At 53.0% G+C, this 26,815-nt stretch overlaps 2 protein-coding genes across 2 annotated transcripts; one reads left to right on the top strand and one right to left on the bottom strand.

Annotated features, from left to right (window-relative positions):
• The first annotated feature begins 364 nt into the window (after nt 1-364).
• On the top strand, nt 365-6,224 carry LOC122371405. The gene is made up of 6 exons (XM_043347703.1): nt 365-738; nt 1,698-1,832; nt 2,601-2,822; nt 3,317-3,534; nt 4,064-4,198; nt 4,502-6,224. Exons 1-6 carry the CDS (start codon nt 435-437, stop codon nt 5,315-5,317), a joined length of 1,830 nt encoding a protein of 609 aa, XP_043203638.1. The 5' UTR covers nt 365-434; the 3' UTR covers nt 5,318-6,224.
• Nucleotides 6,225-8,815: 2,591 nt separating this feature from the next.
• Nucleotides 8,816-24,678, bottom strand: LOC122371401 (RRP12-like protein). The gene is made up of 11 exons (XM_043347694.1): nt 24,607-24,678; nt 19,941-20,110; nt 19,524-19,722; nt 19,233-19,359; nt 17,541-17,726; nt 15,659-17,205; nt 11,276-12,286; nt 10,855-11,024; nt 10,314-10,460; nt 9,586-9,949; nt 8,816-9,240 (listed from the first exon to the last, which is right to left on the bottom strand). The coding sequence occupies exons 2-11, from the start codon at nt 20,086-20,088 to the stop codon at nt 9,138-9,140; spliced, it is 4,002 nt and encodes a 1,333-aa protein (XP_043203629.1). The 5' UTR covers nt 20,089-20,110; nt 24,607-24,678; the 3' UTR covers nt 8,816-9,137.
• Between the last annotated feature and the right edge of the window lie 2,137 nt (nt 24,679-26,815).

Genomic DNA, 26,815 nt, shown 5'->3' with positions numbered 1-26,815 from the left:
GTTTCCAGCATTCCATACTAATTCTACGGAATGTATTTTTGAAGTTAAGTTAAAATTAAATGTAAATAATTTTGAAGGAAAATAAACCGATACTTATGAATAACATTAGCCTCTAGCCTTGCTTCGAGGTTCAGTACTTCATAGTGCTGATAAAAAGTTATGTTAGAGTTCATGTTTTATGTTCTTTTAAAAATAAAATTCATTATAGAAAAATTGAAAACGCTAAACCATTTCTTAAATCATGCTAGAAATGCTAAAATTATGGTCATATAAGTGTGAAAGTCTGCCCACTTTTCAAGGTCGAATGACGCAAGCGTAGCAGTAGCCAATCATAGAGCAGCATTTTGTTGCGATGTTTCCTGCCTGAAACCGTTGCGTTTGAGCGTGCGGCAGTGGGGACGCGGGTGTGCGCTGTGGAGTTTGTAGCCATTGGTATGGCGCCAAATATTGGTGTCAACTTGCGTGTAACTGGTCACTGCAACCAGGGCGATCGACGCTACATGGAAGATGTCTTTTCTGTGGCATATCAACAAACGGAAGATGAGAAAGACTTGGAATATGCCTTCTTTGGCATTTTTGACGGCCATGGTGGAAGAGAAGCTGCTCAATTCGCTAAAGATAACTTAATGGACTTCGTTGTCAGCCAAAAGAATTTCTGGTCAGATGATGACGAACTTGTGCTTAAGGCTATACGAGAAGGCTTCATTACCACGCACCAGGCAATGTGGAAAGAGCTTGGTAAGAATTTGTAGACGAATCTGGCGCGAGCTGGTGTAGTTTAGAAAAAAATTGGGTATACGGTCTGATGTTTTTAGTTTCTTCATCTAATACATGGGCTAAATTTTCCTAATGGTTATTTCACACTCGCAGTCTTGGCATCTGCTTGTTTGAGCATTTTGATCAGGGTGTGCACTTTTGCAATACAAAGGCAAGAACGATCACATCTGGTCAAAGGTCATTGAATCGGACGATGGTGAAAACAGGGCGCCTGGGGCGATTTGATCAAGGTTCATGAAATTTACACGTGATGTTTGGAATGTAGAAGGCCCACGGAGGGGGAGCAGTTCCAAATATCACGTGACTAATATGCCCTGCGGCGCCCTGTTTTCACCGGCGTCCATTGAATCAGGCCAGGGTTCACCCAAATGCAAGTGTTTCTGCCTTTGCATGGCAGATTTGAGCTCAGCACCTCTGTTTTTTATCCTGTGTAACCAACTGCTGTAATGTAATTGTTTGTCTTCTTCTGATATGTATGCCAGCATTTTTTATCCATTTGTTACTGAACTAAATTCTTTCCATGATTTGTGCAATGCTCACATTGGTTGCCATAATATGACTGATTAACTAGGCATTAGAATAGGAGGTACTTACCTACCTAGTTTCTATGGCTTTGCTGAAACTGTCAGACTTGATTTGGCTGTTTAATTTATTTTTAGAAAAGTAATAAAGATGTTCTTGGGTTTTTCGGCACAGGGAATTAGGAATTTGAACAGAAATGCTTAAACAGAAATAAAAAAATATAGCACATACCTACAATTGATTGCTCTGTCTTACAGGCTGTTCTCTAGTGCTTTTGTTCTAGCCTTTAGTTGATTTTCAGGCAGACACTCAGGAGTTGTGAATCAGTAAGTCTTGAATGCCGAACAGCAAAATGTGATGTGAATCATATGGTCACTGACTTCTGACTACCTTTTCAGAACATTGGCCGAAAACGTCTGCTGGCCTTCCAAGCACCTCAGGCTCCACAGCCAGCATTGCATTCATCAGAAGAGGAAAAATATACACTGGCCATGTTGGTGACTCAGCCATTGTACTCGGATATCAGAAGCCAGGTAGGCAATTCACCTACATCCTGCTGGGACTCCTGGATTTCCGTGCCATGTGCTGCAGCTGGGGCGGGGGGCTGAACAGTGAACAGAACACCCCCAGTCAAACTTGGCTATGAGGCTTCATAGGGACAGGAAGTAGAGCCAAAAACTATGAAAAGGTATCTGGTTTGCTTTAGATCATTTCATAGGTCAGGTCACTGGAGGTCATTGGTGGTCACCGATGTTGAGTACACCAATTTTGACAGTTGTTTACAAATCACTGTATAGCTTGGGACCAGAAAGGGCTACAGGGTTGCATGAGAGCACATGTGGTAGCTCTTTTATTACTCTTTCTGAGTAATACTCTTTCTGAGTAATTCTCTCATATTCGACCTCAGATCAACAGTTTAGCCTCCAGAGGGCAAAAAATAATGAAAATTAAAAATTTGATAGGAAATGCTTATCTGCGTTAATTTTTGGCTCCAAATTCGCACGTATGTTACCAGCATTGGGTTCGTTTTGTCAAGACATGTCAAATAAGCTATAATTTGACCTATTATGCTCAACAACTTTAAAGTTTGAGCTAAGGTCAAGGTCATGGCCTGACTGGGAAAGGTAATGTTGCATATCGATCAGTATTTTGGAGCTGAACACAAATTATTTGAATGTCATAGCTCACACAAGGTGTAAAACTTTCAGGTTTGCACATTGCTGTGATCACCTGCAGCAGGCTGACAATATGACTGTGTCCCTTTCTAACGGTATTACGCTGCTCCACTCCCTGCCCTGCAGGGGACGACCCGCGCCACTGGCACGCGCGCCCGCTCACCAGGGACCACAAGCCCGAGTCGGTGGACGAGTGTGAGCGCATCCAGCAGTGCGGCGGCAAGGTGATCAACAAGTCCGGCGTACCGCGCGTGGTGTGGAACCGGCCCCGCATCGGCCACCAGGGCCCCATCCGGCGCTCCACGGAGATTGACGAGATCCCCTTCCTGGCCGTGGCCAGGTCACTAGGTGGGTCAACTGCCTGGGTGACAGAGATGTGGGGGGTGGGGAATGGGGCTGGCCAGATCAGGCTGTGTTTTACTGGATTATTTATGTGTTGGTAGGTGCTTTTTTATGAATTTAGTCCAAACCTTTTGAATGGAGAGATTCACAAGGACAGAGCCCTCACTAAGCGAAGCTTGTTGCATTGACCCTGCCAGGGCTCACTTTGCCAAGCTAAGGCCTGCCACCAACCGCAACTATACCTGTCAGGAGGCCCATAAACGTCAAGCGCCCATCGCGTTTAAAACCCAGAGTCCCAGACTGTTATAACCGGGAACGCATGCTCTCAGCACGCGGTGTCCAACGCTCTACCGATTGAGTTACGGGACCGGCTCAAACCTGTTACGGTCTTGTGCCTGTTACGATCTTGTGGTTTTGATATGCTGTCACTAACTAGGCACATATCAATCTGGCCTGGCTGGACTGGGAGATTCTGCTCTAACCTCGAGTGTGGCCCGCAGGTGACCTGTGGAGCTTCAACTCGTCCAACAACGAGTACGTGGTGTCGCCGGAGCCGGACCTGGACGTGCTGACGGTGGATGTGACGCAGCACCGCTGCCTGGTTCTCGGCACCGACGGCTTCTGGAACATGGTGTCACCACAGCAGTCTGTCTCGAACGTGGCGCACGCCGAACTCTTCAACGAGGAGTGTCTCATCAACCATACCAACACGGGAGAGGTGAGTGTCGACCACGCCAACACGGGAGGGCTGAGTGTCTCATCAGCGACACGCACGGGAGAGGTGAGTGTCGACCATACCAACACGGGAGAGGTGTCTCATTAATCACACCAACACGGGATAGGTGGGTGTCACACCAACCACTCCAACTGATGGGTGAGGTGAGCAGTAGCGCCCACCTTCACGGCATAGGTTCCGGAAGATGGCTGGTCGGGTCTTCATTGGACAGTTCGCTTGCTAGCAATTTATATTGTATGTTGTATAATCGTACATGAATCATCGAGTTTGCTCATTTTCGATTGCCGTTTTGTAGCCGTTGTGTTGGAGCTAACACGTACGGCGTAATGCCGCATATTCTGCTGAGAAGTTGGCCTACAGTATTGCATTGTGCATTCTGAATTGATTATTAATTTTATCTCCAACTGTTCCTTCTTCCTTCAGTTTTCAAGCGTATCCAGCGCAGAGTATAGAACAGGCTGCACGACTGTTTTTGCAATTCTGACGACTTTTTTGTCATCTTTCTACACAGGAGCGCCAGTGGATCAACCCCTCTAAGCGGCTGGTGGACCTGGCCCTCAGCAAGTGGAAGATGAAGTGCTTACGAGCGGACAACACGAGCGTCGTCACCGTGATGCTCGACCCGCCCGGGCCGCCCAAAGTCCAGGTCAGAGACACGCCACCGGCGGCGCCTTGGTCCTGTACGGCTTTAATAACCCATTAGATACGCTTGGTGGCGTTTACCTGTAAGGTACTGGCTCATAGATTCATGTTGGATAGATTCATGTTATCTATGGTACTGGCAAATGGTAACATGTCATATCTGAGAAGCTGTAATGCATCATGCACTGTTACCGAACTGACCAACTGCTATTACGGTCCATGTTCCCGCTCTGCCACTAATGGCAATCCCACAGCGTCTGAAGGACAGTGTGTTGTGCTCTGTCGCTGACCGTGCTTCTGTTCACAGGTGGTGAAGAAGCGCCTGCGTCAGTCGTCTGAGTCGGAGCAGAGCTCAGCGGCAAAGCGTCCGGCCGACGAGGCGGCCACCACCGCCGGCCAGCTGGCCGAGCGCGCCAAGGCCGCCGCCCGCTTCCGGCCGGCCTTCTTCCGCAGCGGCGGCGCTGAGCCGCGAGTCCCCGGCGCCTCGCCGCTGCGCGACTATAAGGTGTTTAACCCGGTGGGCGCGCTGAAGCCGGCGCTGGTGGGCCGCCGCTCGTGTCCGCAGCCCATGACGGCGCCGCCGCCGCCGCCACCTCCGCGGGTGCCGCCGCCCGCGGCCACCGCGCCGCTGCCGCTGCTGGCGGCCATGTCGGCCAGCTTGCCGGCGCCGCCTCCCGAACGGCGCGACGTCCAGATCAACGAGGTGACGAGCTCGAGCTGCGCGCGCCGGGCGCCGCCGCCGGCCGGCGAGGACAGCGACACGGAGAACCGGGCGGCGCCGGGCCGGCCGGTACGCCGCCGCTCGGCCCCGCCGGCCGGCGCCGCGTCGGTACCGGCGCGCGCGCCGGCGCCGCTGGCCGCCGTGCGGCGCAGTCCGTCGGCCGAGCTGCTGCAGAAGGTGCGCCGGAAAACGGACGAGTTGAGCCAGCATGTGCGCCAGCTGCGCTCCTCGTTCAGTACGCCGCCGCGCACCCGGCGCTCGGCGCTGCGCAGCCACAACGGTGACGCGCCGCCGCCGCCGCCGACGGCCGTCAGTCGCAAGCGGCGCAGCTCAGAGACGGCGCGGCCCGAGCGGCCCGCCAAGAAGCCGGTCACCCGGAGCCGGATACGACTGGGGAAGTGAGGGCCGGGCGGCACCGGCCGAGCACGGTCGTCTGGGAGGCCATGCGGTGCTGGAGAAGGCCTTGCGAAGGCGGTGGCCAAGCTCAGCTGACATCCAATCATTTTCACCGTTTGACCTCGCGAAATGGTTTGCATCGTTGGAGATTCATCAATTTATCTCATGGTGATTTTTACTAGATTTCGTCATGTAAGAAAGGTGACCATACTACTCTGTTTTCCATAATTTTAGATCCATTGAATTCTAAGGAACGACGCAGAAGTCTGTGTTGCATACGCTGTGTACGGTTCATTTACATTTCGACATATCTATAATCGGGAGGGGCTTAGTTGTTTTAAAATATCTTGTGTTGCGTGTGCTGTAGTGTGTTCTGTTCTGCCGGAAAGCTGCTGCCCTTGGTTTTGTTTTAAGCTGTCCTCGTGGGTGCGCGTCTGATCTCCAGCAATGCTCCGTCTAAATAAGTGGCTGCAGCTGGCGAACGAACGGGTGAACCGATCGACCGGACCGTGCGAACTGCGATGCGATCTGTGATATCTAATTGAAATACTACCCCGCCGCTGGTGCGGCGCGAGTGGTCCGCGCGGCACCGGCCGACGCCGGACCGCTCCGTGCGGCGGCGGTGGCTGCCGTCCCGCGGCTGACCGGCCAGCCTGCTGGGCGTCTCGTCAGGAGTCCCGGCTGACCTGCCGCCACTGACCCTCTGCGCCGGCGCCGCGCCGTCCGGCAGGCTGGTGGGAACGGAACATATTTTGCTAGCCGCTGGGCGGATGTGTATTTTCACTGATGCGTTTGTTAAAATTGTTTAGTGTTACCAGCCCGAATTTATTTATTGCCGAATGTGGGAACCAACGAGTGATCGATCGTGGGGCAGTGTGTGCGTGTGGGGCCTTCAATAAAGCGGACTGGCGAAGCTGTCGTTTTTAGTTGATTGGTGGTCGCCATTGTTTTTTTTTTGGGGGGGGGGGGGGCAATGGACGTAGGACAGGCACGCTCGGAGGGTGACTAAAGGGGTCATATCAGTTTCTGTATGGTTCTAGGCGTATATTGCATCCAGATCAGCGTGACGGGTGGGTGTGGAAAGCCACGTTCTCCGACCATGCTTATCACCCGCCCTCTGTTCCGGTATTTCCACCGGGGCTCGTCTCTGATGACCCCACAAAGAGCGGAAGCCTGACGGTCTATCGAAAAGATGCAAACCGCTGCGTGCACGATGTCCACTGTTGTCGGTGAGCTCGTTTGGCGGAAGTTTGTGAACCACTGGTTGTATATCCGATGTGGCCAAGGCCGCGGTTCCGCCGCGCGAGACGCCAGTTCTCGGGCTACGCAAGGCTGTCGCGCCGAGCCGGTACGGGCGGCCGTCGCGCCGGCGCGGTGAGCCGGCCCGATCAGCCGCTGAGCGGTGACGTCACGCGAGCGGCGGGGCGGTGACTCGGCTCACTGACGGCGCGGCTGGTGAGTCAGTGAGCACTGAGCAGGCGCCCGATCCTCGGCTGCGATGGGCGCCCGTCACAGCAGCCCCCCGGTCTCCGACGAGCAGGCGGACGCCACCTGCGAGCTGCTGGTGGCCATGCTGCAGTCCCGAGAGGCGGCGCGGCGCGCCCGGGGATTCACCGGCCGGTTCGCGGCCTCCAGTTTCGGTCTGAAGGTGCTTCGGCTGGCGGAGGGACAGCCGGCGCCTCAGTGCGCCTGTGCCGACCTCAGCCAGCTGATAGTGGAGCGGGTGTACTCCTCTGGCAGTATACCAGAGGGCAATGACGTCCGGCTGAGGGAGCCGTTCGGCAGCTCCGACGCTGATGTGATGTTTCAGCTGGGGCCGGTCCGTGTAGCGGACCTGTCTGAGCAGAGACCGGACGGGTTGAACCAGTCGGAGACAGCCGGATCATCCTATAACGACGCGACGGAGGACACCAGGTCAGACGGCGGCCGGGCCAGTCCCGCCTCTGCTGAGTCTGAGAGTGAGTCCACCGATCCCGAGGGCAGCCCGGTGTCTAAGAGGGACGCCGTGTTCGTCACGCAGGAGACGGCCGGCCGGCCGGGGTTCGTGCTGCTGCACCACCAGCGGCGGCCTCAGTGCCGGCACAGGGAGCGCCTGCTGTTCTCGGCCGGCAGCGCCGTGCGCCTGCTGGCCGATCTCGGCCGGGAGGCGGCCGACGGCCGGCCCGGCCGGCTGGACCGCGCCGGACCCTCTCTGGCGGTAAACTTCTGGGACCAGTACCATATCGACCTGGTGGCCTGCGTGCGCTGTCCGTCCTGGCCGAGCGCAGGGTTCGCCGGCCGCCGCCGACCGTCCGGGTGGCCGCCGGCCGACCTGGTGCGCCGGCTCTGTCGCATGGGCGTCCTGTTGGTCCCGGTCGGCGCGCGAGGCACCAAAGCCGAGCGTCACCAGTGGCGGCTGTCGTTCTCCCAGCTCGAGCACACGGCGCTGCGCGCGCTCACGCCTGAGCAGCGTGCATGTCTGACTGCGCTCAAATACTGCAAGGCAGCGCTGGGACGCTCGGTGACCGCTGTCAAGAGCTACTATCTGAAGACGGCTGTGCTGTGGCTGTCGGAGCGGCACGGCGCCGACTGGTGGGCGGGGCCGGGGGCGGCGCGCCGGGCGCTGCTGGCCGTGCTCAGCTGGGTGGAGGCGGCGGCGCGCGCCGGCCGACTGCCCTGCTACTTCTGGTCAGAGGTGGACGCGCTGGGCGGCCGCAGCTGGGCCGAGCGGCGCCGGCTGGTGCGCCACGTGGCCGCGCTGCGCCGCCACCTGCTGGCGGCCGGCGTGGTGCTCTGCGGCAGCCGCCTGGTGCAGTGGCAGCGCCAGGGCGCCATGCCCGCCGACCTGGCGCCCCTGGTGAGCCGACTCGGCAGCCAGGACCCGGTCTCGGCCGCTCAGCTCCGGCCGACCGACTACCGCGCCGTGCTGCGCGGAAACAACATCACACTGGACCAGCTGAGAGAACTGTCTCAAGGGGAGGCCATCTGGCCAGACGAGCAGACCATCACCATACCACCGGTCAGCATGAACAACCTGCTGAGCGGCTACCTGCTGGTGAACAACGGTCCGCGCGGGGTCACCTGTCCGCGTCACTTCCACCGCCCGGCCGGCGATCACACGGAGCCAGCGCCCGTCGAGCCAAACTCAGACGACAGTGAATAGTGGCCGAGGATAGAGCTACCAACTCGAGTGCGAGTTGGGGAACGCCAAATAACGCAGCGGCCGCCGAACGGCCTGAGAGCTCGCAGGACCTGCAACCGGGAAGACACCGAGGTTGGTGCCGCATGCCTGTGTGATATTTGATGTGCTAAGTTGCATCCAAGATGTTTACAATCAAGTGAAACTCCATGGTAAATCAATGTGAATGAGCAGCGTGCTCATCGTGTTATACGTAATATGTTGCCTGGAAGTATGTACGTACGCGCCTTCACTAACTAATCGCGTTTTGACACATTGCTTTAGTTGAGTTCAGCGCTCTGAACTCAATGACCGCATAGCAGAGGGTGTCGTATTCACTCAATAAATAACAGAGCATTTCATATATTTAAACCTCCAAATTCACGCTGCAACATCAGATCCCCTCCTGATAGAGCGATATTCACACGTCTGCACGTGATCACATAACACGCACGCGCTGTCGCCGAGCGCCAGAGCCTCTCACCGCTCCCAGCCCCGTCAGCTCTGCCGACTGGCTGCAATGCCCTTCCACTGGTAGTTGGGGCCCACAGTTCTGCAGTCTGCCGGCCCGTTCCACCGGCAGTTGGCGCCCCCACTGCAGCGCTCACTGATCTCCGTCCAACCGGCAGCTCCGACCAACAACGCCTCGACCTAGTGACACTCCGACTGTCAGCGCTTCCTGCTGCGTCCGCGGGCCTTGGCACCCTTCGTCGCGCCCTTCTGCGCGCCGCTGACAATGTTCTTGTATTGCCCCTCGTACTTTGCCTTTTTCCTGGAAACGAAAGAAAGAAACATTCAGTTAAATAATACAGGCTCCGGTACTTCATGCAACAGCTGCGTTGGATAGTAAAGTTAATGTAAAAAAATCTAACAGCTCGTATGTCCCGAAATATAGAGTAAACCATTGTAAGGTCTACCTTCTCAGGCTGTTCAAGCCTGTTTTATTTTGCGAACCCCACAGGGTGCAACATAACAGGCTTACGACAAACAGCGCCATCTAGTGAGGTATTCCAGTCCCTACCCTAACCCATTTAACACATTCACTCGGCTCAACCCCGGTCGGCCAGTCCACACGTTCTCCGCCCGGTACCCTGGACGGCCAGCTGGCCACACTGACCGTTTGTTGAGTGTGTTCCTCTTGAGCGGCACGTAGGCGTACGGGTCGGGCCGGCCGGCCCGCTTGACGTCGCCGCGTCCCTTCTTGGAGGCATACTCGGCGCCGACTCTGGCCGGGGGCCCGCCGCCGGCCGAGCGGGCCGAGCGGCCCGAGCGCACCGACGCGCCGGCCGTTGACCAGTGCGAGCGGCCCGAGCGGACCGACTCGGCGCCGCCCACCGGCCGGTGGATGCCGCCGCCGCCGGCCCGGTACTTGGACGCCGGCGCCGGCTCGGACGCCGAGCCCGCGCTGCAGGCGTCCAGCTTCCGCTTGGCCCGGTGGCCGGCCGTGTTACGGATCGCCTCCAGAAACTGGTCCGGCTCGTCTGCGGGCAACGCCACCAGTCATTAAAACTCGCACAGGGAGTCAGTATGAACTGTCACTGGCAGCTCTCTGAAAAAAAACTCCGCAGCGAACGGAGGAGACCGGGGATATGGACGATATGCTGTTAACATGGCTGGTAAGATAGATGTCCTTGACATGTAACACTGGAACACCTTATTGGAAGCAAAAATATATATATATATATATATATATATATATATATATAAGATAAAAAAAATAATATAAATAATAATAATCAAAGGGCGATATTATACCCCCAGACAGCACGCAAAAACTTATGATGTTAGTTCACCTGGTCACTGTGGAACACTATCTCTCTAAGATACCACAGAGCCGCGTCTCACCCTCCTCGTCGTCGCTGGACCGGATCGGCTCGTCGTCGTCGTCGTCGCCCGTGTCGATGATGAGCCGGCCGTCCTCGCTGATGCCGAACTCTTTCCGGCGCCGCTCCCTTCGCTCTGCCCCAGCACCGCCCTGGTCCGGCCGCGACGCTGCGCAGGGCACCGGTCACATCAGGAGTGCACACAATGAACGGGGTCTACCGTCATACAATAGCGATTATACCGAACGAAAAGACACCGTCTCCGCTCACAGGTCACACGATAACATTTGTACTTAGTGAAGTTCACGCAAAATGCATTCGGATTCACACTTAAAATAGGCAGACAACAAACGAATTCTGAGCCAATAATTGACTTAGATTGTTAAGCACATCCTCAGTGACAAAATGCCAAGACGACTACAACGCAAATGAACTGTTGTTGTGGGAATGGAAAGTCGTTGTGAATTGCAAGAATGACTCACGACTACAACGCTAAAACGCGCAAACACTCATTGAATACGATGGCTGCCCAGCGCATTGCAACAAGTGTCCCCTTTTATTACCGGTGACCTGTCGAGAGGCCTTGGGGTCGAGCAGGTCGACGATGCTCTCTGCGTCCTCTCGGATCCAGGCGGCGCTGTTGGCCTTCCTGCGGGCGGGCCGCTGCTGCTCGGAGCAGCCGCCCTCGTCCTCGTCCGAGGACACCTCGGCCGCCTGCAGAATCTCGTCCACGCTGCCGCCAAACAGCAGAGGAGTGGTCAGAATAGCAGGCACCATTGAGGTACAGAGCTTGAATTAGCCGCGTATCGGCCTGCTTTTATACATCTTTTTTTGTGAATTGCAAAAGAAATAAAAATTACTATTTAGAGTGGTCGACTAGGAATCAGCAGACTAGGTCCATACAAACGCTGACATTTACATTCAGAACATTGAACCTCACCAAAACTTCGCTATTTTAGGCCAGCGTCTGTATTCCAAACTAACCTCTTGGTGGTGGGTGCCAGCTCGTCGTCCGACTCCTGCTGCTGCCGGCGCGCCTCCCGGTCGGCCTTCTTACGCTGCTCCACCTTCTTGATGTTCTTGAGCCGCTTCTGCAGTACTGCGTCTCCGGACGGCGCCAGGCCGAAGATGACGTCAAAGCCAAACTTGCGCACGAACACGGCCAGCAGGTCGCGCGTCTTCTGCCGGAAGTGCCGCTTACAGTCGGGCGTCATCATGGCGATGGCCTTCATCAGACGGGGCAGGAAGCGCGCGAACACCGCCGGGTCGATGGCGAACACGAGCGCCTTGACCAGCGAGAGGCACGCCTCTGCCGGCTCTCGGGAGGACGAAGTCATCAGCAGGCACACGTTGTCCAGCGTCAGGTCCAGCAGGTCGGCCGGGAAGATCTCCTTGAACTGGTGGATCACCTGCGCCGTGGCCAGCAGCGTGCCGGCGATCAGCTTGGGCGATCCCGTCAGGCCGGCCAGCAGCATCTTCATGTAGGTGCGCATGGCCTCCTCGGGCTCCTGGCCGGCCTCGGACGCCCAGCGGCGCAGTGTCTCGCCGATACGGACGATCAGACGGAACGCGGCCGCGCGCGACTTCTCGTTGTGCTCCTTGCAGCAGAGCACCGCCTCGGGCAGCACGCCGGCCACAAAGTGCTCGCTGCTGCCGTCTAGGTGCTCCAGCAGGCCGGCCAAACACGACAGCCTGGTGGTCTTGGCCGACGCGCTGGCCGACGCCATGGAGCGCTTCAGCGCGCTCATCAGGTCCATGTGGTTCTCCTGGACGAATGTGATGCAGCCCTGATGCTGGCTCTGACACACGTCCTCCAGCAGTCGGTAGGCGGTCTTCTGGCTGAGCCGCTGCTCGCCCTCCACGAACGGGCCGGCGTAGCCCCAGACGCGCGCGATCACGTCGGCCTCCATGTGCGGCAGCATGGTGCGCAGCAGGTCCAGCATGTGGGCGCGGTCCTCGTCAGACGGCTCGCCGGCGCCCACCTTCTCCAGCGCCCTGCCACCGACACCGGCATGGTCAGATACGGACACAGCAGCACATAGGGCAGACAGCGCCCTGCCACCGACACCGGCACAGTCAGATACGGACACAGCAGCACACGGATCAGACAGCGCCCTGCCACCGACACCGGCTCAGTCAGATGCGGACACAGCAGCACACATAGGCACAGTCAGATACGGACACAGCAGCACACACCGGCACAGTCAGATACGGATACAGCAGCATACAGATCACACAGCATCCTGCCACCGACACCGGCACAGTCAGATACGGACACAGCAGCACACAGATCAGACAGCGCCCTGCCACCGACACCGGCATGGTCAGATACGGACACAGCAGCACACAGATCAGACAGCGCCCTGCCACCGACACCGGCACAGTCAGATACGGACACAGCAGCATACAGATTAGTGATGTCAATTACGGAAAATCGGAATACCGATACCAAACCAAATGCCAACCAAAAACCACGGGAAAATACCGAAACCAAACCAACTTGGGAAAATGAGGGAAATACCAACTTTTTACCGATTTCTTAGCCTCTTATACATTAGTGAGGGTTTATGATACCAACAAAATACCAAACACATTACGATTGAAATACCAAATACCAAGTTGGTATCGGTTTGGTATCGGTATACCAAAAAGTTGGTATCCGATTGACATCTCTAATACAGATCACACAGCGCCCTGCCACCGACACCGGCACAGTCAGATACGGACACAGCAGCACACATAGGCACAGTCAGATACGGACACAGCAGCACACAGATCAGACAGCGCCCTGCCACCGACACCGGCATGGTCAGATACGGACACAGCAGCACACAGATCAGACAGCGCCCTGCCACTGACACCGGCATGGTCAGATACGGACACAGCAGCACACAGATCAGACAGCGCCCTGCCACCGACACCGGCACAGTCAGATACGGACACAGCAGCACACATAGGCACAGTCAGATACGGACACAGCAGCACACAGATCAGACAGCGCCCTGCCACCGACACCGGCATGGTCAGATACGGACACAGCAGCACACAGATCAGACAGCGCCCTGCCACCGACACCGGCACAGTCAGATACGGACACAGCAGCACACAGATCAGACAGCGCCCTGCCACCGACACCGGCATGGTCAGATACGGACACAGCAGCACACAGATCAGACAGCGCCCTGCCACCGACACCGGCTCAGTCAGATGCGGGCATACAGGGTGTCCCAGAATTGACCAAACACTTTTAATCAGCGCATAGGATAAGAGAAAAATAATTGCACTTTTTTCTTTTTATCGTCCGATATAGTCAATAAGGCTAGCTTCGAAATGGCACATGCAATATACAGTATACACGCTAGCTACAAGATTAGCCGACAATGGTAGCTAAATGCCAGACGATGCTGGCTTCAGTTGTTTTACGGGTCTCCCGAAACTGGTTGTACGACGGTTTTCATTGACCTCTTGCCGGTGGATACTATAAATATTTTCGATTAAATTTGCATCCAAACTGTTCCCACTTCCCAGACCATAAGGCATTCTCCCTCCCCCCCACACACAAAAATCTGCCTACACTACTGCTGCGCTGTTTTTTGACATCTGAAGTGGAGAACCTCCATGCCTGAACGTGGCGTGACCTTTGGCTTCCAACATATTTGGTTTCCAGAACAAACCCGTTTATGGCCATTCAGTTCACGACAACCAGTTTTTGTAATGCTTGAATATTACCGCAGTAGCAATCTGTGTTAAAGGGACTATCCCACCTTTAACATGGGGTTTGAGTTGAGATAGCCAAGTTTGCGGCGAGGTTCAGAAACCACTATCTATCTAGGTTGCAACCCCCGCGGCCTCTTGGTGTTGAAGAAATTCGTTCCCTTCATTTGAAAATGGGCCTTGTACAAGGCCCTATCTTCAACATGGAGCGACCGTTAGTGTGACGTCACCTCGTTTAGTCATTCTGATTTAAATGGGTTTGTTCGTTGAAAAATCGCTTAAAACTTGGTCTGAACTTTGTTGTGGTGCCTACAGAGTAAAAAGAATCAGCTTTATGACAGTAATGTGGCCTGGGGAAGGAGGTAATTTTGGGCTGTGACGTCACATATTTGAAAGTTTGTGTTTGGAATATGGGAAGCCTAAGATGTTCAATGAAAAATAAATGCCAGAACCGTGTTCCTGGTCATCCAATCTATAAAGTCGGGCACAATTTAACTGGTTTTAACAACATTTTAGAAGGTGGGATAGTCCCTTTAACGGTCGTCTTTGGGGCATCACGTGAAGCTGAATGAGCGCACCGTGGCTCAAAATGTCTCACACTTTGATGTTCGACGGGTGCCTGGCCGTCTTCGCTGTTTGGACGTTGTCACCATCTGACGTCCACACCTAACTTTTTTGTCGGTTCAAATGGCAGGATACCTTCGTAAGACCACAACGTGTGTTCCCATTCACTTTTTTGTCGCATATGTTATGACTTCTGGCTGATTTGTAGCGATTTGCGCTGTCTCTCCGTTAGTTTTGGCCTATTTTTCAGGTTAGGGGCCCCAAATTCAAAAATTTTGTGGAAGATAGTGGTCAAAAGTAGACTGGTGTTTTGTAGCTGACCCTGATCTGTCGTTTAGCTCGTTTTTGGGTAGCTGGGTGACGTTTGTTTTCCATGATATGGCAAAAACCCGCTTGACGACTGGTGCATGCTCCTTCTTGGTCGCGCCCAGGCTTGTCGATCAGGCTATCTCTTGCTCTCTCTGGCTTCGCTCGCTGATATAACTGCGCTTTGCACACTCATGCTGTTTTCAGATGAGCTGCTGGAGATCTCCAGCAAGAACCATGCCGAAAGTCCGTTTACGAAGTTGAGAACGGCACTTTATTTACCATGATTGCCTTTTGGCAGCTAAGGCTAAAAACGGAAAGGGACTACTCTTTGTTGACTCTGGATAATACAATATAACTAATAATGTAGTTGACTTGAGTCATGACCGTCCACCAAAATCACACAGTCTCCAAGCTCGATAGCTAAGGGATGTCCCACAAAAGTATAATGCTCGTATCTAATAAGAATCGAGCGCAATGGTACTTTTAGCCAGAAAATAAATGTTCGGTCAATTCTGGGACAACCTGTAGAAGAGGAGCAGACGGATCAGACAGCATACCTTTTTGTAAAGACCCCCGGCCCCCAGGCCATAAAAAACGAAAAACAAGGCTAACCAATAACATGTTACCTTCATATTTAGTTCGATACTAAGTTAAGCACCTAAGCCCGTCAGTTTCATATTTAACGACAATATCAAGAGTGGAAATTCATGTAGATTAAAACCAATATGGAATCTCGAACTGCCCCGCCCCCAGTGACCACTCGGCGGCTTAGTTACTCACTTGTCGACGAGTGCCTTGATGAGATCGTGGTCGGCCACGGTCAGGTAGGCGGTGACCGTCTCCAGTACGGCGGCCCGGTGGCCCTGACCCGGACCTGAGCTCGGCAGCGTCATGTACAGGTTAAAAAGGATCGGCAGGTAGTTCTTGGCGAATCTGGCCACCTCGGCGCGCGAGGCCTCGTCGTCGCTGGACTTGGTGGCGAGCAGCCGGAGCGCGGAGAGCACCACCAGCCGCAGGTCCTCGCGCTCGGTGAGCAGAGAGCCCAGGGCGCGTGCCACCCGCTTCAGACTGTCCGGCACGTCCAGGGCTCCCGTGCAGAAGCCGGGCAGCAAGTCCCACACCTGCAGCTCCAGCGTGTTGTAGATGCGGCACATGCGTCGGTCGTCGGCCTGCTCCAGCTGCTGGGCGCGCGTTTTCAGCGCCCGCGCCAGCGGCAGGAAGTACTCGGCGAAGAAGGCCAGCTCTGTGTCGCGCACGGCGGCGCGCAGCACCGGCAGCAGCCAGCTGCGCGAGAACTCCGGGTCGTCGCTCTCGTCGCCGGCGATGCGGAGCGGCACGTGCTCCAGCAGTGTGCGCGGCCCGACGGCTGAGACGGCCGCGCCGATGGCCGCCTCCAGCTCTGCTGTGTAGGTGAACTGCTCCGTGTCGCGCAGCTCGGCCAGCGTCACCAGCGACGGACCCACGAACGGCCGGCAGCGCGCGCCGTACGACGTGAAAAACTTGCTCAGCGTTCGCAGCACCAGCGGCCAGGCGTCCACATACTGGAACTGCAGTCCGTCCATGAGCGACTGGAAGCAGGCGCGCGCTGCCGGCTCGCCATCCGCGTCCAGCTCGGCCACCACGGCGTCGATCAGGCCCGAGAGCGCCTCGGTGACGGCCGTGCGCACCTCCGGCTTACTGGAGGCCCAGCAGGCGGCGGCGGCGGCGAAGAACCGCGGCAGGTGCGCCACTCCCAGCTGCTGGTCGCGCCCGTACAGACAGGTGTGCGCCGCGTGCATGGCGGACAGCCAGGAGACGAGCGGCGCCGCGTCGCCCACCGGCGGCTGGTAGTCGTACAGCGCCGACACCAGCTGGGCGTTCATGGCCGGCGGCAGCGTCTGCCGGTCGGGACTGTTCACCAGCATGGCTTGCAGCGCCTGCAGACACGAGCGCTTCACCAGCGGCGAGGCCAGCGTCATCAGCTTCAGCATGGTCTCGATGACGGCCTTGAGCTGCTGTCGGGGGAAGGTGTGCAGCACGGCGCGCAGCAGTGTGAGGACGTGCAGCGTGGTGACGGCGCGGCCGGCGCCGCCGCACTGCTCCATCTGCTGCCGGCAGAACTGGGCCGTGGTCGCCGCGGCCGGGTGGTGCGCCGGGCTCTCCTCGTCCTGGCGCATACACGCCGAGCCGAGCAGTGTCGAGATGACGGCCCGCTGGCCGGCGCGGCGCACCTTCGGCCGCGTGTGGATGACGAAACTGAGCACGCCCGAGTACATCTGCAGCGTGGACGGCTCCGCCCATGTGGCGGCCGGCTGGGCGCGCAGCAGCACCGCCAGACACTCCAGCAGCTGCCGGAGCAGTAACGTGTCAGAGCTGCAGCTGGAGCGACAGCCAGCAGCGCAGGAACAGAAAAAAAAACAGTACACGACACTCGAAGATCACAGCCGAGGAGGTGACAACAGAATGAGATCTGTCGTAGTAACTTTCCGTACCTAAGATGCTTCTTTTAGGTAAGGCTTAGCATTAAATGCAAATTTAATGAAAACTCGAATTTATGAAAATAATACTGACGTTTATCTTTAAAATCTTCATTCACACTCAGCGCCTACATACAGAATAAGGATATTATAAGCCAATACTGGAAGCTAGCCAACCGCCCGAATAATAAAGTTCTGCTACTGACCGACTTGATGAGCAGCACGGTGCCTGTGGCCATCACGGCCTCGAGGCGCGCCATCAGCAGCTTGGAGCAGAGCGAGAACTTTGAGATGAGCACGGGCCGAGGGGTATGCCTGATACCGAGCGAGAGGAGCTGACAGACGGCCTGCAGCTGCACCCCTTCCTCCTCAGTGGACTCGAGCACCGACATCTGTCATAGACGGGACGGACATGACAGACACCGACAAACGGACTGCAGCTGAGCACAGAGACATCTGGTACACACGGCGCCGTCATGACAGACGATTTTAGGACTAAAGTACGTATCGCTAAAGTACGGAGGACAAAAGTACGTATGCAAATGTTCGTACGCAAATATACGTAGGCGATAAAGTTCGTATGCCAAAAGTATGTACGCAAATGTTCGTACGCAAAAGTACGTATGCAAAAGTACGTAGTGCATAAAGTACGTATGTCAAAAGTACGTACGCAAATGTTCGTACGCAAAAGTACGTATGAAAAAGTACGTAGTGCATAAAGTACGTATTCCAAAAGTACGTACGCAAATGTTCGTACGCAAATGTTCGTACGCAAAAGTTAGTATGCAAAAGTACGTAGTGTAAAAAGTACGTATGCCAAAAGTACGTACGGACTGGGGCAAAATGCCCCTTTTGCAGTTGCTTCACAAAGCACTTCCTAGCTGGGAGTCCGATCATAAGTGAATGAATTTGAGGGGTGGAATTTAAAGTAAAATGTCCAAAGAACACATTGAGCACAAATTTGGCCTTCCAGGTGGTGCGAGACAAAAATAGGTACCTATGTAGCAAAATGAATTATCTGGGGCGTCTTGCCCAAGGCTAACCTACTTTATACTCTACGTACATTTGCTATACGTAGGCTTTTGTACGTGACGTACTTTTTTCGTCCATACGTACTTTATACCCTACGTACTTCTGCGATACGTACTATTGTCCGTGACGTACTTTTGTCCATACGTACTTTTTACCCAACGTACATTAGCTATACGTACTTTTGTCCGTGACGTACTTTTGTCCATACGTACTTTATACCCTACGTACTTCTGCGATACGTACTTTTGTCCCTGACGTACTTTTGTCCATACGTACTTTATATAGTACGTACTTCTGCGATACATACTTTTGTCCCTGACGTACTTTTGTCCATACGTATTTTATACTGTACGTACTTCTGCGATACGTACTTTTGTCCTTGACGTACTTTTGTTCATACGTACTTTATATTGTACGTACTTCTGCGATACGTACTTCTGTCCCTGACGTACTTTTGTCCATACGTACTTTATACTGTACGTACTTCTGCGATACGTACTTTAATCCTACGTACTTTTGCTTACGTACTTTTGTCCTACGTACTTTAGCGATACGTACCTTTGTCCGTAACCCATGACAGACATACTGTCAGACATGACAGGCACTGGTATCTGTCCCAGATGGGACGGACGCGAGACAAAACCGCCTGCAATCTGGACGATGCTCAAAAGATTCCAATATTTAGAATTGGTAGGGTGATTTAAATGACATATTATAATGTAAATAATACGAATATTCATTCAATGAGAAATGCGTTCAATAGTCAATACCAATATGAATTCGTTAACGCTGCCTCTTGGTATCCACACACCTTAAGATTTGATTCTACATGAAATCCGTAGAAAAAAAAAACGCATTATACACACCAGGGCACCGAAATACTCGGTGACGGTTTCTTGACCTTCTTTCTCCTTGACCACCTCGGTGACGGCGGCCAGGATCGCCAGCATCTCGTCGTAAATGGGCGAGTCTTTCCGAACAGTCGTGAGCAGTCTGCGAACCATGTGCAGACGTTGAAGGCACAAAAGACAAACATCGAGGTACAGTACACAGGTGAATCTAACGCTAAGTCGGGATGTGGCATCCCGACTTTCAGCCCTAACATTCAGGCAGCATGTTGCTGAGTTTGGACATGGCGATCTAAGACCTTTCCTTACTTGCTGAACGACGGCACGGTGCACTGTGTGAAGTCGGTGGCGAACGTGCGGAACGAGGCCTGTCCGAGCGAGCCGAGTGTGAGCGCGCCCTCCGAGAGCGCGTCCTCCTGATCCTCCTCAACCACGTCCTCAATGTTCCTCAGCTCGGAGACACCGAGCACGGCGTCATGCTTGGAGAGCGCGTCCGTCGTCAGACCGCCTGGGGAGGAGGTGGGAGTGGAACCCGCCACAGGGGTCAGTGGCAGACTGGTCATCGATTTCTACCGGACTGTAAAGGGAATATTGACTAGTGAGCCATCTACAAAAACACACAAACTCATTCTCCACAACTTTCCATCAGACAATAAATAGGTCGATCCTGTACCTATTTTAGCTTAGCGGCTATTAATTCAAGAACAGGTAATGACTGTTTCTCACCTTTCTTTGGCTCACCCAAAGGCTGAAAGAAGCCAGCTTGAGCATTCTGTCTGAACTTTTTGAGCGGTGGATTGGAGTCCGAGCTGTGGCCCTTGGCCCATCGGTAGGCCTTATTGCGACCCTTCTGTCGGATGTGCACCTTCCCCATCTTCACGCCAGCTTGAGATCACCTGTGAGACACAATGTTTTGAAATAAAACAAAAATACCTAGCTAATTGCACTATGAAATAAGACCTAAGGCTAAGAGTATCCACCATCCAGATAGTTTCAAGGCACAAAAGGAAGAAGATCACATTGACTCAAGCTGGAATTGTGATCGACAGACCTCTTGGTCAGGAATGTTGAGCCGTGAAATATTCCGACCGGTTTGGCCCCAGTTGAGTATGCCGGATCCAGGGCCCAATCTTACCAATGCCGTAAATAGGATTTGGCAGCACTGGCCGGAGTTTACGGCATTGATATCTAATATATCCTTTTTATTTACATCCAGCTAATCTTGTCCAATGATTTTAATAGCGTGAATGATTATTAATGTTGCCTGAACGAATGAATAAGTGAATGTGGAATTGTTATGAATGTTCCCAAATGCCGTGAATGCGCATTCACGGCATTTGGTAAGATTAGGCCCAGATCTCACTCAGATTCCAAGGAAATGTTCTGGCGGCTCAGGCTCCTGGCAAAACGCCCCTACAGTATTTCTGACAGGTTTGCCTCAAGCTCCTTCAATCCCAAACGAGGTCAGTCCATGTTTGAGGCATCAGCAACACGACGTAAGCAGCCAGATAAAGTGGTGGTCACGAACTGAAATCTGGACCGTAAAAATCACCCTTGTTTTGTGCCACAAAGAGGACGAGGCAATGAAAAAAAGAGATAGGTACAAAGGACAATACAGTTCACAATTATCCTGTGCACAATTAGCTGACAATCACTACATCTTTTTACGCCCAGGTTAGGCGGCAGTGCACACATTTCAGCAATATGGCAGGCGATTTCGACAGTACGGCATCACTGGTAACATTAATTTTTTCCAGTGGCCCCTGCCCCCTATCAGCCAGACTGGAAAACATCCATACACTACGCCGGATGCCCGTGAGACCCTCTTGCGCCGAATTTCGGCGCAAGCGATTTTGAGCCGAAATTTCTGCGTGATTTGCGCCAAAAATTAGGTGCCTATTTGTGCGAGAATTAAGCCCTTTTCATAAAAAGCACATATGCACAATGCACATCTACTGATCAAGGCTATATCAACCAGACAGTGTTTCGGGGCCTTGTACGCTCTCCCATGTTTGAGCGTTCGAATGAGTTTTTTATTTCCACGTAAACCCAATACCTCGGCGGGAGCCAGCGAGGGCCGGGCAGCGGAGCAGCACGTGCTCCGGCACATCAGCCGCTTCTCGGCTCACGGTGCAGAGCGCCGCTGGGCACCGCTTGTCTGGGCACTGCTGGCACGCGGCGGAGTACAGACAGCCGATTCGCTGCCGTACTGGAGCGAGCGGCCCCGGTGGCCCGCCCTCATCTGGTGCACCGAAATGGCATCCTCTCGGTCCTCTCCGGGGATAGGGAGCGGCGGCGTGCTCCCGAGGAGTGGCTTGAATAGTGATTCTGAGCAGTTGTCGCGCCACTGATGCGAGGCCGCACAATGAACCGCCCTGGTCAGCGATCGGGCGTTTGAGGGCAGGGCAGCCGCCTGTTTTGCCAGGTCGTCCGCGCTCTCATTCCCCTCGATACTGCAGTGGGCAGGAACCCACTGCTACTGCTTAACGACGCTTGGCGACGTTCAACAAGGTTTTCCATACCTATCTCTACACCGAAGGTTGAGGCCTCACCTGGGCGGCCATTCCTCCGCTGAGTAGACTCAGGGCGGCTCGCCAGTTCAAGCACGCGACGACCGGGGCGGGGACGTCTCGTCCCGCAACCTCTCCAGAGCCGCCCGCGGGGCGAATCTGCTGCTAGATTGACCAGCGTACCACATAAATTCGGTGACTGTCTTTCGTAAAAAAAATTATGCGACCGCCCTGCGCCGAAAAATTCGTCCGCCAGCATGCGCTGAATTTGGCACAAGCGAAGTTACGCCGGACGTGACCCGAAATTTTCGGCGCAATCCCGCCACTACGCCGGACATATTCGGCATAACGTGTATTTTTTCCAGTCTTGCCTATCAGCACTGCAGAGTAAAGAGTCTGACATTGACATCTATGATCTAGCACAATGAATTTGATCTCTATTAGGACATTCTTTATTCTTATAAATTGTAATATTTAGTGTTAACTGAAAAGACCTGAGGGTCAGAGTAAGACGAAATAACACAAATTGATCACACAATCTCAATAATCAAATAGCCTGAGCAATACTGATACACACAGTACACACTGAACAGTGAACATGGTCCCAGCCAGCAATTCGCTTGGGCTAAACTATGGTAAACCTCGGGCAGCTTGGGCTTAGCTTGGGTTTGCCCACTTCGCTCAAAACCAATGCATTTTTTACTTGGGCTGAGCTTGGGTATGCCGCAGCTATGGCCTATGCCCGAGTGTGGCCAGCTGCAGCTCAGCCCAACATCCGCCAGCGCATCCAAAGCAGGCTCAACTTGGGTGGAGCGCGGGCTGATCAAGCTGGCTGTCTCCTTTGGCTCACCTGGTTGACTCACCTGGTTGGGTTCCTCGTCACTACTGTACAGTCAGTCATGGGCGAGAATAGGCGAGTGTAGGAAAGGACATAGGAACCCCTTCGAACTAGAGTAAAGCCGGAGTTTAGCCATATTTGATCGGCTGTTCACGCATGCGGCACAGTCACGTTTTGCTCGGGCTTACATCGGGCTACCGCCAATCGTCGCACTGCGCACAACTAGGGCTAAACTACGGCTGTCCGGAGCTCGCAGAGCGGGCATACCTCCGGCGGAGCATGGGCTTTAGTCAGCGTTTTTGTGTCATACGCCGACTTTAGCCCAAGCCCTAGTCGACTTTAGCCCGACTAAAATCTCGGGCAAGCCGCACTTAAGCCTGCTTCAGTAGGTGGAACTATGGTCATGAGTACCCAAATATAGGAACGTTCCCATTTTTGGGAACGGAGTTCCCAAATATGGGAACGGGCGTTCCCATTTACGGGAACGGAAGGTAATTTTTCGGCCGTTCGCCCACTAAAACTCATTAGTGCATCACGTCTCAAAAAAGTGCACGCTAATTTAAGTATCTACTGAATCTCTATGAAATTATCTTTAATCTGACCGTTGAACAAGGAAATTGACCGTCGAATGATATTTTTAATGATTTTTTTTGAAATGACGGAATGGTGAAAACATGGGTTATACTACATTTAACATGCAATTTAAAGGAAAATGAAGCGTTGTTTACATGTTGAGGTCAAGTATAATAATTTTCGCCTGGTTATGAAGTTTCATACTAGCGACACCAGATGCTGACATATGCAAGCGAACACGCGGACAGTCCCGAGGTAATATTGTTGACTTTTGGTCTCGGGGCGCACGACCGCGTGGAATGTCAGTGATTTTACCGAACTACTGTTGTAAACTCAGTTTCAGTGGTTTAAAATTATTCAGCTGTATTTTATCAACCCGGAAAGACATATTTTATTTGGATGCTAGCTGTTTAGCATTGTTTTATAAGGAGCGTCATGAGCGTGGTTTTTGTCTTCCGTGTTTCTAAGCATGATCGTTTTGGGGGAATTTCTCTTATATAGGTCGCTCTGTGTGGCTTATTTATAATTTTTATGCTGATTTCGATCATTCCTCGTGCCCATCCTACCAGGCCTTTTGCCACTTACACTCATTAAGAAAGGAAAAAACTAGATTTTCCATGGGACTAGGTGTTTTGAGGGTGTAACATATTCAGCGTTCCCATTTTTGGATACTTCCTTGTGCTCGTCAACTATCGGTGATAAACAGACAGGTGCTTGACATGTCTCCACCCTCAGCGCGGACGGTGGATATAGGTATGGAAGACCTTGTTGAACATCGCTGAGCGTTGTGAATTACGTAATCCTGCAGAGGGGGGCGTGCCCGCTGCGAGATCGACGGGAATAAAAGCGCAGAAGACCGGGCGAAACATGCGACGGTCTTGCCGGAAAGGTCATCTGATGATTGTTGCTTAACAATAACTTGCGGCGTTGGACATGATGCTTGTTAATGAAAAGAGCCCCTGAAAGGCGTCGGTGAAATCGTTCCCAATTTTGGGTACGCCGTTCCCATAATAAGGAACGCTTGCAGCGCCAGTGTACGAGAGCGTTCCCAAATTTGGGTTCGCGGCCCGGATGATGGACTGCTTTAGAAATAGGGGAACGATTTGAAACTACGATGGGCCTTACAATATCAAACTCTTTCCCAACAATATTGAGACAAATATCAGGCGGTTCACGATCGTTTTATATTTTTTGGACGTCATTTACCGGTTCTTTTTCTTGTTTTAAATAATTCCTACATGGCGTTCCCATATTTGGGTTTATCGTTCCCAAACATGGGAACGAAAATGCGTTCCCGAAAATGGGTACGCTTGACCATAGTTCCGCCTACTGGCTTGGGCCCGGAGTAAAATTGCTGGCTGGGGCTGGAATAAAAAGCAGTGACCACCTAAAAATTATACGTATGATCACTGATGACTGAACACCATTTTTCATCTTTTGAATCAGCAAAAAATAAGAATAAAATACCTACCCGACCACTCTCAGCGTCCGTGTCCCCCAAAATCACCACACTCACGCATTGGTCGCGTGTTAATATGTCTTATCTGCGCAGGATATGAAGACAAAAAAACTAATGACGTCATAGGCCTCAAGGCCGATTTGGGTCCGTATCAAAGCGTCCAAAACCGCAGCACCCAAAGTACGCAACATCCAAAACCGCAGCGTCCAAAGTACGCAACGTCCAAAATACGTCCAAAATCGGGTTTATAGGGGGCATTCACAAAGTCCAAAACCGAAACATCCAAAACCGCAACGTCCAAAAACGTATCATCCAGAAAACGCAACATCCAAGGACGCAACATCCAAAGTACGTAACCTCCAAAACCACAACGTCCAAGGCACGCAACATCCAAAACCAACCTAACCTAACCTAACCTAACCGAACCTAACCTAGCCTACTGATTTTTGCCTATCCCTAACCTAACCTAACCTAACCTAACCTAACCTAACCTACTGATTTTTGCCTACCGGGGATAAGGAAACCCAACCTAACCTAACCTTACCTAACCTAACCTAACCTAACCTAACCTAACCTAACCTACTGATTTATGCCTACCGGGGATAATGAAACCTAACCTAACCTAACCTAACCTAACCTAACCTAACCTAACCTACGGATTTATGCCTACCGGGGATCAGGGGCGGCGCCACGGATTTTTGCCAGGGGTGGCAGGCCGAAGTAGGGGGCCTCTTCATAAGAGGGCCTCCTCTTCGCCTCTGGGGCCTCCTCAAAAGTGAAAATTGTGGTCGTTTGTCAAAAACAGTACGTGTATCTATTATCTGCAGTTTAAAACGTTTTCGCTTTACCAATACCAATCCCGCGTATTCGGGCAAATCCACGCAGAAGTCTATATATGGCCTTGCGCAGAAGTGGCTTTTCCTTGCCTAGAGTCAATGGTAAAACAAATGATACAATGATGGGACTGCTCCACACGTTACAGACGCGGTACGAACTAACCTTCATAAAAACGATAAAAATACCTAAACAAAATATGATAAAAGTGACCATGGCAGTGCATTACTACTATACTGCCTATTTCTCACTTGCCTGATAGCATAATTAAAACGACCGATTGACATCGTACGCTGCGCATTTCAGCTGGCAGTTGGTTGTATAGCATCGGGCCATAGTACAGAAATCGGCGCCTCCCAGCCTCCGTCCTGACAGGTGGCAGTCGCAGGTCGTCACCCTGGCGAGTGCTCCGAACTCGTGTATCACGGTTTGCTTGGATAAAGGATGAAAGTGACACTGGTGTATGGTATTTGATAATTTTGTGAGTAATGCAGGCGTATGATATTTGAATAGATCCTCTGCATCGAGCCATCCCAGCGCCCTCCGAACGTCTGCAGAATGGCTGAACTTCCTTCTACCTGAGACGACACGAGCGGCAAAGTTGATCAATGATCACCTTTTGAATCTTAGCAAGATTCTTCCCGCTGCCGCTGCCGTACATAGGGAGGCAATAGCGGACGCGGGAGGGAGGCAATAGCACCAGGGCGGTTACAATGGCGGGCAAGATCTCGGCCGGAAGGTAATGACGTATGTGCGACAGGCCAATGCGGATCCCGAAGCATTTACGCGTAATTTCTTGTACATAAATGGGCGTCCCAGGAAAGATGATGATCAAAGATCACCCCCAGATTTTTGCTTCTAATACGGGTTATATTGTACGCTCGCGGAATTTCACCCCGAGAGGTGTAACGTTCCGGCCCCGCAGTTTTTGTCTACTGCCAAGAACAATCAGGTGAGTTTTGTCGAATTTGCGCGGAACCAAAGGTCGAGAGAAAAGAGGGCCTGCTCTATGCGCCAGATCTGACAGGGCTGTCTTGTTGCCACAGACCATGACCTGGGTGTCGTCCGGCACCAACGGTCGCACACGAACAAGCTGAGGTTATTTGAAAAGATAGTATATAAGAGGGGACCTAGTGCCGAACTTTGGAAAACGCCTTTGTTATTCGGAAGCGCGGTTGCAATCTGCCTGTTACCAGAGACGTCAGTGAAGCTGACGCTCTGTGTGTGGTTCTGCAGAATGAAGGGATGCGGTTGCTAAAGCGCCAGGTACCCCAGGTTAATGATGCAAACGCCCACGTGCCACTAAGCTCCACTTATGAATAGGGCAATACAGGCAATACATATAAGCCCCCCTCTCCACAATTTTTTTGTCTGAACTCTCATATTA

The sequence above is a fragment of the Amphibalanus amphitrite genome, unplaced genomic scaffold, assembly GCF_019059575.1.
Source record: "Amphibalanus amphitrite isolate SeventyFive unplaced genomic scaffold, NRLGWU_Aamphi_draft 001239F_arrow, whole genome shotgun sequence".
In the NCBI taxonomy this organism is placed as follows: domain Eukaryota; kingdom Metazoa; phylum Arthropoda; class Thecostraca; order Balanomorpha; family Balanidae; genus Amphibalanus; species Amphibalanus amphitrite.
Note: the sequence above shows the minus strand (reverse complement) of the source record. Positions and strands in the feature narration are given on the sequence as shown.

Coding starts and splice junctions, on each gene's coding strand:
- LOC122371405 (XM_043347703.1), top strand. CDS start 435: ATGGCGCCAAATATTGGTGTCAACTTGCGTGTAACTGGTCACTGCAAC. Junction 1,833..2,600: donor ACTCGGATATCAGAAGCCAG/GTAGGCAATTCA, acceptor CCTGCCCTGCAG/GGGACGACCCGCGCCACTGG. Junction 3,535..4,063: donor ACCATACCAACACGGGAGAG/GTGAGTGTCGAC, acceptor CTTTCTACACAG/GAGCGCCAGTGGATCAACCC.
- LOC122371401 (XM_043347694.1), bottom strand. CDS start 20,088: ATGGGGAAGGTGCACATCCGACAGAAGGGTCGCAATAAGGCCTACCGA. Junction 12,287..15,658: donor ATCAAGGCACTCGTCGACAA/GTGAGTAACTAA, acceptor TGTCGGTGGCAG/GGCGCTGGAGAAGGTGGGCG. Junction 9,950..10,313: donor GTCCAGCGACGACGAGGAGG/GTGAGACGCGGC, acceptor CGTTGCCCGCAG/ACGAGCCGGACCAGTTTCTG.